The 20,333-nt window shown below is 42.6% G+C and overlaps 1 protein-coding gene across 6 annotated transcripts in view; it reads left to right on the top strand.

Moving 5' to 3' along the window:
• Positions 1 to 7,790: 7,790 nt before the first annotated feature.
• FLACC1 (flagellum associated containing coiled-coil domains 1) overlaps positions 7,791 to 20,333 on the top strand; it is a 38,575-nt gene continuing 26,032 nt past the window's right edge. For 5 of the 6 annotated variants that reach the window (XM_027590045.1, XM_027590049.1, XM_027590046.1 and 2 more), the window contains exons 1-3: positions 7,791 to 7,855; positions 15,078 to 15,237; positions 15,777 to 15,851. In XM_027590045.1, coding sequence (XP_027445846.1) covers positions 15,125 to 15,237; positions 15,777 to 15,851 — 188 coding nt within the window. In that variant the 5' untranslated portion in view covers positions 7,791 to 7,855; positions 15,078 to 15,124. Of the gene's footprint in view, positions 7,856 to 7,952; positions 8,202 to 15,077; positions 15,238 to 15,776; positions 15,852 to 20,333 lie in introns of those variants that run through there. The other variant, XM_027590044.1, reaches the window with a different exon arrangement.

Below are 20,333 nucleotides of genomic sequence, written 5' to 3'. Positions count from 1 at the left end.
TTGGTTTTGGTAGAGAAAACAACCTCTCTTTGCCAAACCAATGCAAAACAAATCAACAGTAGTCATAAGTAGTAAACAGATCTTACTGTATTTTCTGAGATATATTTTTCAAAACAGGGGATGGAGTGTCTATATTTGCCATATTGTTTCCTTAGCAAAATAACAGCCGCAAAAAGTCATTGCAGATCTTTAATTTGGGAAGACTGAGAAAATGTGAAGCAATTTTTTCCCTAAACTCCACAGTTTACTGTTGATGCTCTTAGCTATTTAGAAACTGTTTTCAGCAGACAGTCTCCCCTTTGCTGTCCTGCCTGCTACTCCCTTGTGGTGTAGTCAATAAACTTCTCTCTCTTTTGTTCTGCCTTGGGTGAATTATTTTACCACCCACACCGTTGGCCCCTACCCAACTGGAGCGCCCCACATTTGGTCTTCCCAGATTCTCTGGGAATTTCTTGGAACTTCCCTCAGTGGACCGACTCTAGTAGTCCTTGGGAAACTGAGGATCCAAAGCCCCAGGGGGAACCCACCAGACCGCCCTTGCCCGAAAGGGTGAGGGATTTTTCCTTCTTGCCCTTCAGAGGGACTCCTCCTTCCCTCTCCTTTCTCTTTTCAGCCCCCTGGCGCCCTAATCCTAGTACTTCTCAGACAACTGAAGATCTCTGGCCAGGGCAACTCCCTGATGTGGTCTAAAGGTGTGAAGGTGATCAGGTTGGACTGCTGGTGCTCGTGACAACAAAGGACCCCTTTCCCTTCCTCTCCCACTCCATCTCCTTTGAGGTCTCCATTCCCATTGTGCTTCGTTTGGAATTCCCTCCTTCCCCTTTTCCTTTGTTCCCATGGATCCAGCTGCCATCTTCATCTACAGGCAAAACGCATTCCTATGCTCTGAGTGGTGCATCCTTTCCGCTCCTTTTTCCAACCCGGTCTGGCCACCTGGTGTCCAGCTTTCCCTGTTGCAGAGGATGTCCCATGAGGGATTTCTATTGCCATTTGCTGCAACCCTCCCCTTGGTGGGATGCCCCAGTAGAGTCAGTCACCCCATATAAGGTTCAGTCCTTTTTCAGGTCAGTGGGATGCCCTGACCGAAAAAATTGCAACCATGAGTCAGGAGTTCCATTGCCTTTGGTGGGATACCCCTTTGGGAATCAGCAACCAGTCTTTCCCACTATGGGACAAATTCCCTCTTTTCCTTTGGACTCACTCTTGGGCTATTCTTAAGAAATGGAACAAATGTGATGCCCAAGGCCTGAGAAAAATGTCTCATCTTTTTTATGTAATGTTTCCTGGCCTTAGTACAAACTCCCAGATTAAGAGGTATGGCCCCTCCATGGAACCCTTTCTTACTATTTTCCAGCTTGACCTCTTTTGCCAGAATTCCTCCAAATGGTCAGGAGTCCCACACGTGCGAGCCTTCATGTCATTGTCCCCAAATCCTGACCTCTGCAAAATCTGTAGAATGTGTTTTGCTAGGTTTCATGGCCTTCTGATCCTGCAGATAGCTATCAAACCTGAAACTTTGAGGTTTTGCTGTTAAATGATTAGTTGGATTGAATTCATTGGATAGCTAAGTCATTTTCAAATAAACTCCTAAAGCATTGGTTAATGATGTAGGTCTGTCTCCTTTTGACTTCTTACTGCAGAGAAACTAAAAATACTTGGGTCTGTTGGAAAACATTCTTTGTGCCTTATTGAAAGATTATACTTTGAAAACTGCATGTGCCTAAAAATTATGAAATGTATTCATAAATTTGCCAATCTAAAGAATTTTGGTGTAATAGTTCACAATTGGTTACTACTTAGTTTTCACTGGAGACTAAGGTTCTAAGAGTTAAAATTTTGCTATATGTAATTAAGACTGATGGAAATGACAAGGAAAGCAACTCCATATGTAAGAAAGTAGGAGATGTGTAAGAAAGGTGTCAGGAATGAGAATACATTTTTGTTGAGGGAAAAAGAAGGTAATTTTGTCCCAAAATGAGACTACTTATGTGGAGAGAAAAGACTTAGGACAAAATCTGAATACAAAAGAAAGCTGTAGGTCTGTGAAGGGAAAGCTCTAGAAAAGAATTTTATGTGTGGTCAGGATGAACTAAGATTGAAACAAATGGTACCTGAACCCTCTGAAATTCAGAAACTCTCAATGAGTATTCTTTGTTCAATGGCAATTATAATTATTTGCATAAGTCCAGTGAGAATCTATTCTTCTTGTAACAAGATACCATTGGAAACATTGGTTATATTACCAAGGTTTTAACTGGAATGTCATATTTGAGAGAGACATGCATAGACTCAGATATAACCAGACAGCTGTAAGGAATTAAGGTTGACTTTATGAAGCCAATAGAGCCCCTTGGAAATGTTGGTCTGGTACCTTGCTTACAGAATTCCCAGCAGCCTTACCAGGTGAGTAAAGAATATCACTTCCTGGGAGGTGCAGGAACCTCAGGATTTGCTGGGGAACCTCGAGAAGAGCAATTTGCCCAAATCTACAGGTATTGCAGGCATGTCTGATGGCAAGCATTTGGTTCGGCTTCTCACCTCAAGAGTCTATTAAAAGTTCAGCCTGCAGATTCCTTGTGAAAAGTTCCAGCAAAGCAAATTTTAAAGGGTCTCTATGGTCAAACACTATTCTTGTTGAACTTATGTAAATAATTAGGGCAAATTTGTTAAAATTGGACTTGTTTTTTGAATGAATTAGTCTTGATTTGGATACAAAATTTAGTGATTTAGTGATATTCCCAGCATCTTTAATTGTGTTTTCTTTCACAAACGAAGAGCAGCAGTAGATGTGTTTAAGTCCCAAAACCTTCTGATGAGGGTAATATTTGAGGGCATTCTGTTGACTTACATCTCAGTTTTTACTATATTAAGTTTGACTTATGCTAGTATCAAGTTTTGTTTTTCATTGGTTTTTATAAAATAAGTACCTAAATGCCATAGAATTTTCAAATGAACAAATGTTGCTGTGCAGGTTTGGTAAAGATGACAAAATACAGCTGCTGGCTGGCAGGCATGAAGAGTTTTATTCTAAGGAAATGAGAGTAAAACACACCAAAGATGTGAGATATTAGCGAAAAATACATAAAAGTCAAATAATTTAAAAAGTGTTCCATAACATTTATTTTTCTTGCCTTCTAGCAAAATCACTAAGTTATTTAAAGGCAAGATTTTCACATTATATTTAAACATTACAACAAAGGGCCAGAAAACTTTACAAAATATTTTAATTTTGTGTAATCCACTACCACTTAAAAAGCTATTTCACCATCTTTCAAGGGACTCTCTAGATACACACAGTTCTATACAATAATATGAAGAAGTAGTGCCATGCTTCATCCATGTTCCATCTAGACTCATACATACATATATATAAATTTTAAGGTAATCAGAATTCATATTGCAAAATATTCTTCAGCCACAAAATGCAGGTCTTGCAAGTACCACTCCATTATATAAGTACCTGTGGAATTACAAATTAAAACATTAGGGGGCGCCTGGGTGGCATTAGGGGGCGCCTGGGTGGCTCAGTAGATTAAGTGTCTGACTCACTCAGGTCGTGATCTCAGAGTGGTGAGATCAAGCCACCCATGGGACTTCACCCCCAGCTGAGAGTCTGCTTGAGATGCCACTTGATATTCCCTCTGCCCCTCCTCCCACTCGCGGGCGCGTGCACGCAAGCTCCCTCTCTCCACTAAATAGATAAAAGTCTTTAAATAAAAAAATTAAAATGTTAAAAGAAGCGATAAATGGATGCTCGGCACCACTGGAAAACAGTATTTCATTATGCGTGAATCGATGCATCCATACTGACAACTTTTGACAAGCTACCTTTCCTCTCTCCTCGCTGCTGCTGCTCTCATTCCTCCTGAATTCCAAAGCAGTGTCTGTCTCTGACCTTAGCAGCACAACCCAGAAACCTTCCTAGCATTTAAGAAAAAAATTGTATTCTTGAAGTATAGCTGACGCACAATGCTATGGTAGTCTCAGGTCTGCAACACAGTGATTCAACAATCCTATACATTACACAGTGCTCACTAGAAGTGTGGTCACCATACAAGGTTATCACAATGTTATTGGCTATCTTTCCTATGCTGTACTTTATATCCCCGTGACTTATTTCTTTTATTACTGGAAGTTTGTACCTCTTGATTCCCCTCCTCTATTTCGCCCATACCCCATCTCCACCCCTCTGGCAACCACCAGTTTGTTCTCTGTAGTTATGAGTCTGTTTCTGTTTTTGTAAGTTTTGTTTTTTGGATCCCACATTTAAGTGAAATCATATTGTATTTGTCTTTCTCTGAAAAGATTCTCAGCATCACTAATCATTAGGGAAATGCAAATCAAAATCACAATGAAATATCACCTCCCACTTGTCAGAATGGTTATTATCAAAAAGACAAGAAATAAGTGTTGGCAAGGATGGGGAGTAAAAGGAAACCTCATGTCCTGTGGGTTGGAATGTAAATTGGTGCAACCACTGTGGAAAACAGTATAGAGGTTCCTCAACAAATTAAAAATAGAAATGCTGTATGATCCAGTAATTCTACTACTGGGTATTTACCCAAAGACAATGAAAACACTAATTTGGAAAGATACATGCACCCCTATGTTTATTGCAGCATTGCTTATAAGAGCCAAGATATGGAAGGAACCCAAGTGTCCATCCACAGATGAAAGGAGAAAGAAGATGTGGGGTTCAATGAAAGATTACTCAGCAATAAAAATAGAATGAAATCTTGCCATCTGGGACAATATGGATGGACCTCGAGGGTATTATGCTAAGTGAAATAAGGCAGACAGAGAAAGACAAATACCTTCATAGCATTTTGACAGTCATCTTTTGTTTTGAAGATAAAGGGTAAGAGGTGTGGAGAAGCATTCCCCTGGATCCTGAATGGGGTTACTGATGAGAACAACAGATGTTTAGGGTAATGGGTCCTGCTGTTCCAGTGCTGAGCCCCGTAGGTGTTTGTATGACTCCTGTGGCTTCCTGGAGGGGGACCATTTGGGAAGAGCTGAATCAGTCACTTAGCAGAGCACCCTAAAGTGAGATCTTCAAAGACAAGAAGCAATCAAAGGAAACCAAGGAACGTGGAGATAATGATAAGCTCCCCGAAAGAACACTGTCTTTTCCACACCGGGAGTATTCTCAGAGAGCCACAGAAGGCTTACCCAAAAGGAAATCTTCTAAATACTCAACTGGCTGATCACACTTGTCACTTCCTGAGGGCCACAGCATCCCACAAGGTGGTGCCCATTTCCCAATCCAATGTGCAAGCTAATTTTGATGATATAATTGGGTTAAGTCACAGTTTCTCTTTTACTTATTCAACCTCTACTCTCTTATACATCTGACCTCTCCCACCTCCATGCCAAATACTAAGGCACATTGCTTTGGGGAACATTACTGACAATGTTAGTAGCATCAGTCCCCTTTCTGGGTCTTTGGAAAAAGCCTTTTGCACAATCCAAAGTTTCCCTAAATTCAATCAAAGAGCAGTTGACACTTGGCCCCTAAAAGCCTTCCTTTCCTTCCCCTCTGCCGTTTTGGATCTGACAAAGTTGTACTCATGTCTAAATAGAGGTGGAAAGAAAAATCCTAAGGTAGTGGTAATTCGTGCCAAGCCTTGGCCAAGTCAAGTGACCTCCTTCCAATGCCTGCCTCCTTTGTACCTTCGCTGTTAGCCACTCTCCCCACAAGACCCAAATCCTGCTTTTTATAAATCATGAGAAAGCATTTAGATATAAAATTTCACACAGACTCCAAGTAATATCCAATCTCTAGACAGAGATGGATTTAACTGGATTAGTCAAATCTATTCATTGTTCTCTTTGTGACTTTTTTGCCTCCCTTTTAGTTTTTGAAGTTGGTCTTTATCTAGTCTGCCCGTGGTGCCTGGAGTTGGGGCAGCCAGAGTGTAACCACAAGGCTCCCCTCAGTTGACACCCTGAGATGGGCATGAGAGAAATATGGAAAAAAACCAATTCCCCAATGACATTGCTGAGTCTGCATCAATCTGGTAGCACTACTTCCAGACTTTGTATTTCATGAAACTAATGAACCTTTTTTATTTAAGCCATTTTCATTCAAGTGATGGTTGTATGTATTTGAGCTATAACATGGTCCACCCTTTAAGAAATACTGTTGTAAATATTGGTGGCGCTCCTCAGGGCTCTGTTCTAGATCCTATTCTCTTCTTACGCCCTTCCCCTGTGTGATCTCATCCACTCCCTTGCCTTTAAATATTATTTACCCTGAAGACTCCTAAAGTATTTGTGGCCCATACTCTTCCTTTGAAACCCAAATCATGGAACAAACTCTGTAATGGACATCACCACTTGGGTGTCTCCCTGGCACCTCAAACTCAACATGTCCAAGTTGAAGTCATGATCTGCTCCTTTGAGGCTGTTAATCCTCCAGACTTCATCATCTTAATAAAACGACACTGCCGTCTATTTAATTGCTTGAGCTAGAAACCCATGAATCGTCATTACCTCCTCCTTTTCTTCATTGTGACATCTGATCAATCTCCAAGTCTTCTTGTGTCCTCTCCTCTCCATCCTTACTGCTGTTCCCCCAGCCAAGGCCACCGCTGTGTCTCATTTGACCACTGCCACGGATTCCTAACTGGTTTCCCTGCCTCCTGACTTGGCCTCTCCAGTTGTTTCTCTACATTGCAGTCAAAATGATCTTTCTGGGGGCGCCTGGGTGGCTCAGTCATTAAGCGTTTGCCTTCGGCTCAGGTCATTATCCCAGGTCCTGGGATCGAGCTCCACATCGAGCTCTCTGCTCAGTGGGAAGCCTGCTTCTCCCTCTCCCACACACCCTGCTTGTGTTCCCTCTCTTGCTGTCTCTCTCTGTCAAATAAATGAATAAAATCTTTTTTGAAAAATGATCTTTCTGTTCAAAACTAGTCAAATCCCTTTCTTTGACTCTTAAGAAGTCCCTGCTGTCCATTCCCACTGCATCTGGTGATGCCCGTAATGTAAGCTTCTTTGTGCTTTTATTGAATTTATTGTCTGCTTCCCCACCAGTCTCTAAGCTCTATGGAGCACAGGAACTGAGGTATATCCCCCCCACCTCACAACAGTGCTTGGTACACAGTAGATAATAAATGTGAAGTCAAATGAATGAATGAATTTATAACATTCTTTTGTAAACTATGGGTTGTGACCCATCAGTGGATCATGAAATCAACCAAGTGGATTTATAATGAGCTTTCATTTTAAAGGGAAGAAAAAATAATAGATGAGAATAGTATGTAATAAAGATATTATTTCATGCAACTTTTTATTATAAATGTGTAAAATATATTTCTTATAATGAGTTGCAGTTGAATAAAAATGAAAGCCACTGACCTATCATAAGCAAGCATTTTTTTCTGTAATAAGAAAAAGCAGCTTTTCTGCTTAGAAAAACTTAGGGGGAAAAAATTGTCCAACTCCTTGGTGACTGAAAAGGATTCTTGCCCTAGGGGATTTGTACTTTTACAGATTTCAAAGCCTGAAATTCAAGGAAGAAATTGCCTCTAGGTTTTAGGTTTCTGTAAGCAAAGACAAAAGAACTTAAAATCCTCCACAGATCCTGCCTTGCAACTACGGTCACAGGCCAATTAAGCTTAGGAGTGCTGTTTAATTCTATTTCCTCTGAAAGTATAGCTTAAGCATATTTTGTCTTGTGTCTTGGAGAATTTAACTGGCTACTTCTCTCAGCCTTCTCTCTTTGAGAGCAGAGGGCCTGAGCCAATGAGGTGCTGCCTTCTGTTTCCATAGCAATAAAAGAAACAAACCTTTGCCTGCCACCTCCCAAGGACAAACCTCACAACTCAAGGCCCAAGTCAAGAGAGTCTGAATGGTAAGCTGGCTTTCTCCTCAGTTTGACTTTCATTGCAATATTGAAGGACTCAAACTGGACTGTCCTTAGATGGGAAATTTGTACTCATGCCAGTTCAGCCTTTGTGAAAGCCTTTGATTGGATTCACTGAAAGTCTGTCTCCTCGCCCTACACATACTGTGGATTTTCTGCTTTGGCATTTCAATCACTTGGAATGACCACTAACGTCTTGGGTTCTGGAACCTCTGGATTTGATCTAAAATGAATGCTGATTTTATGTTGATGAAAAACAGTTTCTCTTGTGGTGTCTTTAAGACTCTTGACTTGGAAAAGAATCACATGAGAGAAAATCTTTGAGCAGTCCAAGGTAAACTCTTTGGAAAGATGTTTTATTTTTTATTTTTTTTAAGATTTTACTTATTTAGGGGCGCCTGGGTGGCTCAGTTGGTTAAGCGACTGCCTTCAGCTCAGGTCATGATCCTGGAGTCCTGGGATCGAGTCCCGCATTGGGCTCCCTGCTCAGCAGGGAGTCTGCTTCTCCCTCTGACCCTCTTCCCTCTCGTGCTTTCTATCTCTCATTCTCTCTCTCTCTCAAATAAATAAATAAAATCTTTAAAAAAAAGATTTTATTTATTTGCCAAAGAAAGACACAGCGAGAGAGAGAACACAAGCAGAGGGAGTGGGAGAGGGAGAAGCAGGCTTCCCGCCGAGCAGGGAGCCCGATGCGGGGCTCGATCCCAGGACCCTGGGATCATGACGTGAGCCAAAGGCAGACGCTTAACGACTGAGCCACCCAGGAGATGTTTTATGTAATTTTTTTTGTCTGGTTATTAGTCCAAACTTGTCGTGACCTTTCTGAAGGCTCAGCTGGCTTACTGGTAACTACAGTGTCACCACTGGACACATTCAGTGACACATTTACCACTGAGCCTCAGGTAAAATCATCAGAGAGAAATACAGGAAAGGAAAAGAGTAGGGAGAAAGAATCCTAAATCACACATGAATGTGCATGCGTACACACACACACACACACACACACACCCACACACCCCTATATTCTTAAAGCCATACAATGCAACATCAAGCCACTGTGAATGCAATAGATCTATCTATGCTGATATGGAAATATCTACTAGATATCCTGTTATATAACAAGTCCAAGACATAGTGTGTAAAGTATACTCTCATTTATGTAAAAATTTTTAGGGATTTTATATATATTATATGTAGTCATTTTCATAGAACATATCTGGAATATACCCTCAATAAAAGCCTGTTAACAGTGGTTCCTTCATGGAGAGTACTGGAAGTAGAGGGCTGATGTTTAGCTGGTATGTAGTCATTGAAATATTGAAATATTGCCATACTGGTTGTATACAGAGTTGACCCTTGAATAACAATCTTGAACAAGGCCAGGGGTTGGGGCATTGACCCCTATGCGGTCAAAAATCCTAGTATAACTTTAGACCCCTTAAAAATGTTGACCTGGTGGCCTACTGTTGACCAGAAGCCTTATCCATAACATACAGTCGATTAACACATATTCTTTCTAAAAGATTTATTTATTTATTTGAGAGAGAGAGCGCAGGAGCATTGGGGAGGAGGGGCAGAAGGAGAGGGAGATTATCCAAGCCCATCAAATGTCCTCCCTGCCACTTTGGTTGCCCAGGTCCTCTTCTGGTCCCCCAGACCTCCTATGATTAAGCAACTAAGGGTTTAATGCCCGGCATAAAGGTAGGAGTGGAGTCCTGCAGGGCCCTGTTCCAGCCCTACAGTCCATGTCTATTCTGATTGTTCAACAGTCTTGTCTTACTAGTTGTTAAATATCTTGAGTATTTATCCCCATCGGTGTTCAGCAGGAGAGGCCTTCACTTTTTAAAAGCAAAAGAATATACACCAAGGCATTGTTTACAATAGAAAAAAAAAGAAACAACCAAATGTTCATCAATACACAACTGGCTAAAAATATAATGGGTACGGTTGTAGCATAGAAATTTATACAGTTATGATAAAGAAACTAATCTTAGACTTGTTTTATAGATTTGCCTTAATATAATTAAAATTATGGATTTGCTTCAAATTTGTTTTAAAATATTTGTTTAAACAGATAATCTGGTATTAGAGGAGTGGGCTGGGTATAGATGAATGAGATTAGCCACAAATTGCTAATTGTCCAAGCTGGGTGACAAGTGAGTTCATTATACTGTCTTCCCTACTTTTGTACATTTAAAAAATGTATCCACAGTAAACTTAAGTTTAAAAAACAATGATACGTCTATAGTTACCAACATTAAAAGAAGCTCATGACATTGTTGATAAAAAGTATATGTAGAATGTATGAATAGTTTCTTCCCATTTATGGAAAATTATATAAATCTGTTTCTTTAGTCTGGAGAGAATTCTAGAAGTTATTAACCAAAATATTTCCAGTGGTCATCATGTTAGTATTTCAGATAATTTTTACTTCCTTAGGCTTTCCTGTATTATGATTTTCTTTACAGTGAGCCTATTTCAATTTAACACACACACACACACACATAAACCTATTCTTTCCAAATATTAGGAATAAAGCTTCTGTATACAAAAATATCACTAGGGTTTGTAATATTCCTAAACTCAGTTACCAGTTTTTGAGAACCTCATGTGTACAAGGCAGCAGACCGAGAGCTTTTCTGACATGGTCTCATCTCATGTGCATGATCTCCCAATGAGGCGGAACTCCCATGTCCCTATTTTGCAGATGAAGAAACCGAGACCCAGAAAAGTAAAAGTAAATGTCTTGAGGTCCTGCAGCTATTAAGTAGAGGAGTAATTATGCAAAGTCAGGCCCACCTGACTCCAAAACCCAAGAAAAATCTTAGTAAAGAATGTTGTAGAAGAAAAAAACAAACCCACAATCCTGGTATTCTAACCCAGTTTTCCTTTTTTACCATATTCTTTTCTAACTTTTGTGCATATAGGTACATACTTTTACATAATTGTATCCATTGCATATATACCATTTTATATCTTTGTTCTTAACCATTTCTTCATGTTCCCACAGGCTTTCAAATAATCTGTTAAAATCTGTGTAAAACTCCCATTGAGCGACTGTGCAATAATTTACCAATCATTTTGGGTTTTTTAACTCCAATTTTTCATATTATCTATAACATTGTAACAATGATGACATTTTTGCAGTTCCTCTGTGGATCTCCTTCCTCCTTGTCACGTCGGCCCCTGTGGTGACAGCCACTCAGTTTATCAGTCAGGCCATAAATATTTATCCAGGACCCACTGTGGACAAGTCACTGGGCCACGCTCCATGGGGACACAGAGAATGACCTGGTGGAGTACCGCCCTTCAAGAACCGCACAGTGCGGTTGGTCAGGCAAGAAATAGAATAAAGAAGGCAGTTGCTGGGAGCTGGCCTTGGCCTCTCACCACCTGTGCCAGGGACTCCTGCCAAGTCGCCCAAGCTCAGGATTGGCTCCTGTCCTCTCAGGAAGCAGATGCCAGGTCTGAAGCAGCAGCAGAGCTTCCTTCTTGCCACTGCTACCTCCGCCTTGCAGACTCTCACCTGAATTCTAGCCCTTGTGGCATCGCCTTCTCGACCTGGGTGCCCCACCCCAATTGCCTCCCTGACCCTGTCTCCCTCAGATCTCCTGACTAGGCCCCCAAGCACACAGAACACAGCTAGATGTGGGGGGCCCTGTCGCCCGGTCTTTAGGCGCATGCTGTTTACCCAGTCTCTTGGCCGGGGGGCACGCTGGGCCCAGACCTCTGGCGCAGCCCATCCAGCAGGCCTACTCCACCCGCACATCCTGCCTTTCTCCCAGGGCCGGGTCTCCTGCCCTGGCTCCACAGCCCACTCAGCTCCCTTTCTGATGGCTACCCTCCTGACCACAAGTTCCCCAAGGGCAGGGTGCAAGTGTGCAGTATCCCGCAGCAACTAGAACGGTCCTCACGGCAAGAACCTGTAAGTCTTTTTGCTGTTATTTATTTTTTTTAAGATTCTATTCATTCATTTGAGAGAGTGAAGAGAGACAGAGCACAAGCGGGGGGAGAGGCACAGGGAGAGGGAGAAACGGACTCCCCACTGAGCAGGGAGCCTGACATGGCACTCGATCCCAGGACCCGGAGCTCATGACCTGAGCCCAAGGCAGATGCTTAACCATCTGAGGCGCCCCAGTGTTTTTGTTGTTAAATGAGCATTTACAGGCAGCCCAGGAGTCACTTCATTTTGAATCTGTTTCTTCATCTGTAAAATGGACTCTATCTTATGGTTACCTTTGGCTCTAAAAGTCATTAAAACATGCAACTGGGTTTCTCAAGCATTGGTCACGTTACACAAAAAGGTTTGTTTCATTTTTCAGTTGATTCTTAAACAAATTTATTCCAGTGTGCTATTGGAAACCAGCCACTGACTTAGAAATTTGAGATAAATCTGCTGTCGTTGTAATCCCTCTGTGGTTCTGTTGGTTCTCCTAACATTTTTGGGCATTGGTTTTTATTTTCTATCAAATAATCCACTGATATCATTTAAAAAGTAAATTGTGTTATGAGTTTATTAATGAAAAGTTAGCATTTCCTCTCCCCACCCCTCACTTCTCAGTTCTACTCCTTGGCATCCTCCTTAGGGGCAACTATTTTCAACTCTTGAAGCTATTTCTTTTGGAATTTAACTTCGTACTTCTCAATAATTTGCGCCCACTCCATTTGTTAATTTTTCAGTTTGAGCCAGTGTCTATTGACTTCTTGGTGTGGTAGACAAGGATTTGGCCCTTATATGCCCTCCCTCCCATCCCCTCCCCCTCTCTGCCAATTGTAGTCCCAATTCACTTTTTGGTTAAATCACTATTAAGTGTTTACATTAATATATATGAGTGTGTACCTTACTATAACCATGTTTACTTTCTTCCATAATATTTTGTAACCTGGAGTCATTATGCAATTTTTATTTTCTTAGGTTTCTATGTTTCTATTGGTAATTTCACCTCAATTGCTCTGTTTCCTATTACAACTGCTCTGTAACAAATGACCACAAATTTGGTGGCTTAAAACAACACCAATTTATTCCCCTGCAGTTCTGAGGTCACATGTCTGAAATGGGTCTCACTGGGCTAAAATCAAGGTGTTGGCAGGACTTGGTTCCTTCTGGAGGCTTTAGCAGAGAATCATTTCTTTGCCTTTTCCAGCTTCTAAAGATGCCCACATTCCTTGGCTTGTGGCCCTTCCTTGATCACTCTTACCTCCTCTTCCATCACCACATTTTCTTCTCTAATTCTGACTCTCCCTCTTATAAGGAGGTTTATGATTACCTTAGGCCCACACGGATAATCTGGGATCACCTCCCTTCTCAAGATCCTCAACTTAATCATAGCTGCCAGTCCTCTTTTTGCACAGGTTCCAGGGATGGACACATGGACATGTTTGCAGGGAGGGCTCACCATCTGGCCTACCACATGCTCTAACAGACCTGCCAGAGGCCTGTCCATATTTTCCAACAATCCCCCAGGTCCAAGTCCCGAGTCTCGGGGGCCTTTGATGCATGAATCAGTCCCTTCTGGTTTGTACCCACTTTGCAGGCGTGTAGGCTTCAGCTTCCAATGGCGTGCTGAGTGGGGGAGTTATTGTGTCAAACTTACGTGGACAACCCTTGTACAGTTCTGTCTTCTCTCCCACTCTCCCTGTTCTTGTCAAATTAAACCTGTTTTAATCCTTGAATTAGGAAAAAAGCCAGTCCTTCCTCCTATGTGTCTCTTTTGCTCTCACACGACTACCACACTCACAACACTTATGACACCAGATGTATGTGGGTCTTCCCCCACCAAGCAATTCTCTACAACATCACCTGGGAGTCCTATAATTTACCTCAATTCTGACACTCTACCTGTAGGTAGCTCCAGATCCCACAGGTAAGGACTCAGTCCCGCAAGACTGCACACCACGCCCTGCCTGATCTGCCAGAGATACCAATTGCAAATCCATGTTGTCATCTGTGCTTCTGACCCATCAGTTATAGATCAGAGATTCTCATGACCCCTTCCTTAGGTGCAATTAATTTACCTAGAACAGCTCACAGAACTCAGGAAAAGAAGTTACTTGCATTTACCAGTTTATTAAAGGATATGATAAAGGATATAGATGAACAGCCAGATGAATCAGTACATGCAGTGAGGTCTAGGAGGCTCCCAAGCGCAGGGGCTTCTGTCCTCATGGAGTCTGGGTGCATCACCCTCCCAATGTGAATGTGTTTGTCAACTCTGAAGCTCACCGAACCCCATACTTCTGGGAGTTTTATGGAGACTTTCTCATGGTATGATCAGTTATTAACTCCATTTCCAGGCCCTCTCCCCTCCTTGCAGCATGGGGGCAGGGACTGAGGCTGAAAACTCTTAACTTTTTAATCATGTCTTGGTTTTTCGGGTGACCAGCCCCCGTCCTGGAGCCCACCCAGGGCTCTAATGCCTCATTAGAACAATGATGCTCCTAGTGTTCTTATCACTTGGGATTCACGAGGGTTTCAGAAGACCTGTGTTGGGAACTGGGGGCAGAGACCAATATATATTTTTTCTAGTATCTCACAATCCTATACTATCATTTTAGTGGTGTTCTGGAAAATAAAGAAGATAAACAAGTGTGATCAAGCCTCCCTGTTTATCTGATAGTTGTCTTCCATGCGGACATTTATAATAGGGATTTTTTGGTTTTGTTTTCACGGAGCCAAGAAGGAAGAGTTTTGATCTATAATTCAGGCAGGTGAACAGGAATGAGAAACTAAGACATTCACTTGCACTGTAATTTGAGTAACAGTTAATTTTCTAGGAAATTCTGTGCAAGACCTACCGTAGAAACTTCTTCTTATTTCGGTGAGAGCTAGTGTAGCCCGACGGAACAAGGGCTTGGGAGTCCAGTAGACTTGTGCTTATTCCCAGCCCTGCAACTTGCTACCTCTGTGATCATTCTGAGCCTCAGGATCTTCACCTGTAAAATTGGGATAACAATAATCAATCATTTGTTGTGCACCTGGCTCACAGTAAGCACTCAATGGTGGCAAAATTTAAATTGCTTTCCAGTCAAGTCTACGGGGTACCAAAAGGTGAGATGTTATTCTAGAGTCAAGACCTTGCACCAGATCAACAGCTCCCAGAATCTACCATCTGTGATTTGGACCTTTGCTGGGTCCTTCCTAATTTGTTTCTAAGTGTTTTTGCTTTGACTCTGAATGGTGTAACCCTCTGCTGTTACTTTCCCACTTCAGCAAGAGCCTCCTGATCTAGTGGCCAAGACCGCCTCTGACCTCCTGCCATGTACCCCAACCCTCTCATCTACTGCACCTGCTGGGACCCCTGGAACTTGGGACCACGGAAGCTAATCAAGACCCCTCGGCCACCAACCAAGACCTCCGTAGGGAAGCCCAAGTAAGGATAAGGATGGAGATGGACCTGGGGACTAGGTTTCCATTTATAGGCTTTTTTCTCTTACAATATTTCCAGTCAACTAGACAACAAAATCCCAAGAAGACCAGAAAGCCTAGTTTTCCACAGCTTTTCCAGCCAAACTGTTGGCAGCACATCACTCTTGCCAGTCCTCCTTAGGCTCAGTGTCATTTTTTTTTTCAGTGTCATTTTAAATGAGGAAATCTCAGAGTGAGTGCAGCAAGGAAAGGGCAATTTCCAACCAAAGGGCCCCAGAGCCCCCCATGGGGGATGAAGAGCTTTGGGAGCTGGGGGACAAGCTATGCTGCCAACCCCAGGTCCCCTGGAAAGTGAACCGCCTCAAGTAAACCTCCTCCTGCTAGAGACTCCCCAAGACCTTCCTGACTTTAAAGATTTCAGCAGTTGGAACATGTAGTCTAATTTTGGGTAATCATGGCCATCTATGATTAGCACTGGGAGTGCTAAAAGAGGTTTCTGAATTTCTAATTTTCTCTCTTCCATTATTTATTTTTCACTTTCAGGCTAACTCCTCTTCCTCCAGCTGCAAAAAAACAAAGTTGTGTTCAACCAACAACAAAACCTGTTGTTGCCCCAAAGTGAGTATTTTTATGTCCACGGGGGCAAGAATTACCAGAATCCGCTATGATTTCCCCCAAACCTCAGATCCTACATGTAAACTGTGTGGCCCTCTGCACCCACAGCTTTCAAAGTCACAACAAATGAGCTCTCTAGGGTGCCCCTGAGAGCCGCTATTTCCTGCCCTAAAAGGAAACAATATGCGATGCACATCATAGGCAAAGAGCCTTGGGGAAACTCCCTAGCATTTATGGTGGTGACTCCCCTTTTACTTGTTACTTTTCTATGTCTACGGTTTTCTGTAGATTGCAGATCTGCTTTTACTCAAAAATTAAATTTTTATCCATATTTTGTAAACTTAGAAGTATAACTTAGTTTTAGGCCTTTGCATGAATCTTTGTATTCAATGTCTTTATTTATTTGGAAAATATTTATTGAGCCCTATTATTTTGTGGGCATTATTTCAGGTGCAAGGAAACAACAGTGAACACAGCAGAGTCTCTGCTCCTAGAGTTTACATTCTAGTGGGGAGAATAGATTTATACAAGTTCATACACTCAATGCATCAAGGGCTAGGTAGAAAATAACACAAGCAAAGGGAGGTGGGGATGCTGAGGGTGGGGTTGTGATTTTATATAGGGAGTGCAGGGCCACCCTTGTGTAAAAGGGACAGCAGAAGCCTGCTGATATCTGGGGCTAGCACTCCTGGCAGAGGGAACAGCAGGTACAAAGGCCCTAAGTGGGAACCCGTTTGGCACATTTGGTCTTTTCCAGGAAAGCATAGAGACCCATGTGGCAGCAGTGGAGGGCATAAGGAGACAGTGGTGGGGAATGAGGTCAGAGAAGCAATGGAGAGGATGAACATCGATGGCAGAATAATGGCCCCCCAAAGACACCCACTTCTTAATCCCCGGAAACTGCGATTATGTTCTGTTACTCATCAAGGGGGAATTAAGGTTGCAGATGGAATGATATTTGCTAATCAGCTGACTTTGAGATGGACAGATCACCCTGGATTATCTGGGTGGGCCCAATGTCATCACAAAGGTCCTTATGCTAGAAAGAGGAGATGTGATGTGGTCATTGGCTTTGATGGAAGAAAAAAGGCCACTAGGAACACAGGAAGCTTCTAGGAGCTGGAAAAGGTGAGGAAACAAATTTTCCTGTGGAGGCTCTGGGAGGATTATAAGCTTGTCAACACCTTGATTTTTAGCCCAGTGAGACCCATTTCAGCCTTTGGCCTCTAGAACTGTAAGGTAATGAGTTGGTTTTGTTTTAAGCCACTGAGCTTGTAGTAATTTTTTGCAGCAGCAATAGGAAACTCATACAGTAAAGTTTTCTGGACAGTGTAAGGACTCTGGCTTTTACTTCCAAAGGGACAGTGTATTCGCTGCTAGGCCCGCCATACCAAAACAAACAAGCAAGCAAGCAAACAAAAAAACACAGACTGTGTGGCTTATGCAACAGAAATTTATTTTCTCACAGTTCTAGAGGCTGGAAGTCAAAGGCCAACGCGCCCACAGGGTTGGTTCCCTCTCGGGACTCTCTCCTTGGCTTGTAGATGGCCACCTACTGGCTGCCTCTTCATACGGTCTTTTCTTTGCGGGTGCACATCCCTGGTGTCTCTCTGTGTGTCCTGACTCTCTTACAAGGACACCAGTAAGGTTGTATTAGTGCCCACCCTGAGGGCCTCATTTAACTTAATCCCGCTCTAAAGGCCCTGTTTTCAATACTGTCACATTCAAAGGTATTGGGGGTTAGGGTTGCAACATGTGAAATTTCGGTGGACACAAATTTTCAGCCCATTGTAGATGGGAAAACATCAGAGGGTTCTGAGAAGAGTGACATGATCCAACTTGCATTTTGAAAGGACTGTTCTGGCTACTATGTTGAGAATGGACTACAGTGACCAAGGGCAGAAGCAGGGAGGCCAATTACATCTTATCTAGATGTAATTCTAGGGACCCAAGCAAGAGAAGATGGTGCTTAGGCCTGGTGGAAATAGCACAGGTGGAGAGAAGTGGTTGCCTTTGAGATATATTCTGAAGGTAGAATCCAGTAGGATCTGCTAATGGGATGGGTGTTAAGTAAAAGGAGGAGTCAAGGATGACTTCAAGATTTGGAGCTGAGCAACAGGAAGGATGGAGTTGCCATTTTCTGCAACTGGGGAAGACTGCGGGAGGTGCACATTTGTAGGGGTTTGAGCATAGAAAGTTCCAGATGCCTCGTACTATCCAAGGGGCAATGTCAAATAAGCAGTTGGATATGTGGGTCTGGGAGAGAGGTCTGGGCTGCAGATACACATTTGACAGTCATCAGCATATACAGGATACTTAGAGCCCTGGGCCCAGATGAGATCTTCAAGGCAGGGAGTGGAGCCAGAAGTAGGAAGAGGTGGGAGAACAGAGACCCAGAGCACTCCAGTGTTGAGAGGTTGGAGAGACCCCAAAAGGAAGACTGACAAGGAGTGGTCAGTGAGGTAGATGAAGCCTCCTGTGGAGGCTCTGGGAGGATTATAAGCTTGTCAACACCTTGATTTTTAGCCCAGTGAGACCCATTTCAGACACACGACCTGGGGGTAGTGAATGGCCTGAAGGTCACTGGTGACAGTGAAGAGGATTGTTTCAATGGTGGAGGTGACAAAGTCTGATTAGAGAGGGGGACGCATTCATAGAAAGGGGTCAATTGAATGGCCGTGTAGGTGAGCTGGTTCCTAGTGCCTGCCTTCTGTGTGCTAGCTAGCACTCCTGGCATGATCACATCTGTAGGCCTTATCTGACCCCTATTCATAGTCAAGCTCAAGGCCTCAGTCCCCCAGTGCCTCTTGTTGGGAGCGACCTCACTCATATCTACTCTGCCCACCAATTAGCCCCTGCTAACACTGTCCTGGTCCTGCTTTGCAATATGGTGAGGGACACTTTGTGGGTACTTTTAAAATTCCAAGATCTGTTCACTGTATTTATAACTTTCTAGTGAGACCCTACTGGGGCTCCACATCAGCCAGTCTCCAAGTCCTGCTGAGTCAGCACTGAGTGAGGCTGGGAAATGGAGCAGGGGGAAGCCAGGAGGGCCTCACTCTCAGGAAGGGGCTCAGGTAGACGTTGACATGACCTACAAATGGGAACATGAAAAATCTGTTCACCAGTCAACTTTTAACTTGGGCCTCCAGCCTCAAACACACAGCTCTATGAATTACGTCATTTTTGCCAATCCTATAATTTTCTTGCAAACATACCATGTACTTTTTGTATTTCAAAAGTTTTCATTCTTACATGTGAACTGTGACACAATTGTCATAACCTTGTTTCGGCAATTTTTTTTTTTTTTTTTTTTAATATATCAGTCGCCTTGAAAAATGGCAGTACGCTGACTGCTCTCAACTCCTGGGAGACACAGTTGGCAAATTGCTTTATCTGCAATTTTTATAGCACTTAACTTTTTCTTCTTCTATTTTCAGTATTTATGTGCCCCCCCTTTTTTTTCTCTTATTAAATAAAAAGTATCACATCTCATTCCATTTCTCTTGGTATGGAGCACTGTGGTTTGCATACATTAACCACTCAATGAATTCATTAAATGAGAAAACATGAAGCCCTTTGACTGGCATCAATAAAGTCTCAAATTTGGTTCGTGTAATCGGAGTAATCTGAGTAGATTGACAAGGAAAAACAAGAGTCAAGGAAGAGTCATTCTGGACCGACCACACCTTTTACTTTTCAGAGCGTGAAATACAATCCCAACAAAATAAGTGCCTATAAGCCACACTCGGACCCTTGGAGCAGTTCTGAAGTGAGTGCGATGTTGAGGAAGGTCTCTGCGCTCAAGGAGATCTACCACCAACAAAAAAAAAACATAAACTCAATCCGTGGTCAGCTTTTTAAAGACCCAGGGTACTCAGTGATTCCCCCACCACCATCACCCCAAGGCTTCCCTAAATTCAGAGTAAGCAAAAAAATTTGCATTGTAAAGAGTTTCTGGTTTATGGATGGGAGCATATGGTTGATAGGAGTTGAGTTGTATTTTAAGTGGTTTTAAATCTTTTTTAAAAAGATTTATTTATTTGAGAGAGAGAGAGAGCACACAAGCCGGGGGGAGGGGCAGAGGGAGAGGGAGAAGCAGACTCCCCACTGAGCTGGGATCCCAATGTGGGACTCGATCCCAGGACCCCGAGATCATGACCTGAGCCCAAGGCAGACACTTAACCAACTGAACCACTCAGGTGTCCCTTGAATCTTAATTTTTAAAAAAGATTTATTTATTTTAGAGAGAGACAGGGGGTGGAGGGCAGAGGGTGAGAGAGAATCCCAAGCCAACTCCCCACTGAGCACGGAGCCTGACTCAGGGCTCCATCTCAGGACCCTAAGATCATGGCTGAGCTGAAACCAAGAGTCAGGTGCTTAACCAACTGAGCCACCCAGGCGCCCCAGTGGTTTTAATTCTTTTAAATTTAATTAGTTTAAATTTAAAATTCTTTTAAATTCTTTAAATTTAAATCTTTTAAA

Source organism: Zalophus californianus, chromosome 3, assembly GCF_009762305.2.
Source record: "Zalophus californianus isolate mZalCal1 chromosome 3, mZalCal1.pri.v2, whole genome shotgun sequence".
Taxonomy (NCBI): Eukaryota; Metazoa; Chordata; class Mammalia; order Carnivora; family Otariidae; genus Zalophus; species Zalophus californianus.
This window is presented reverse-complemented; position numbering and strand designations above follow the sequence as displayed.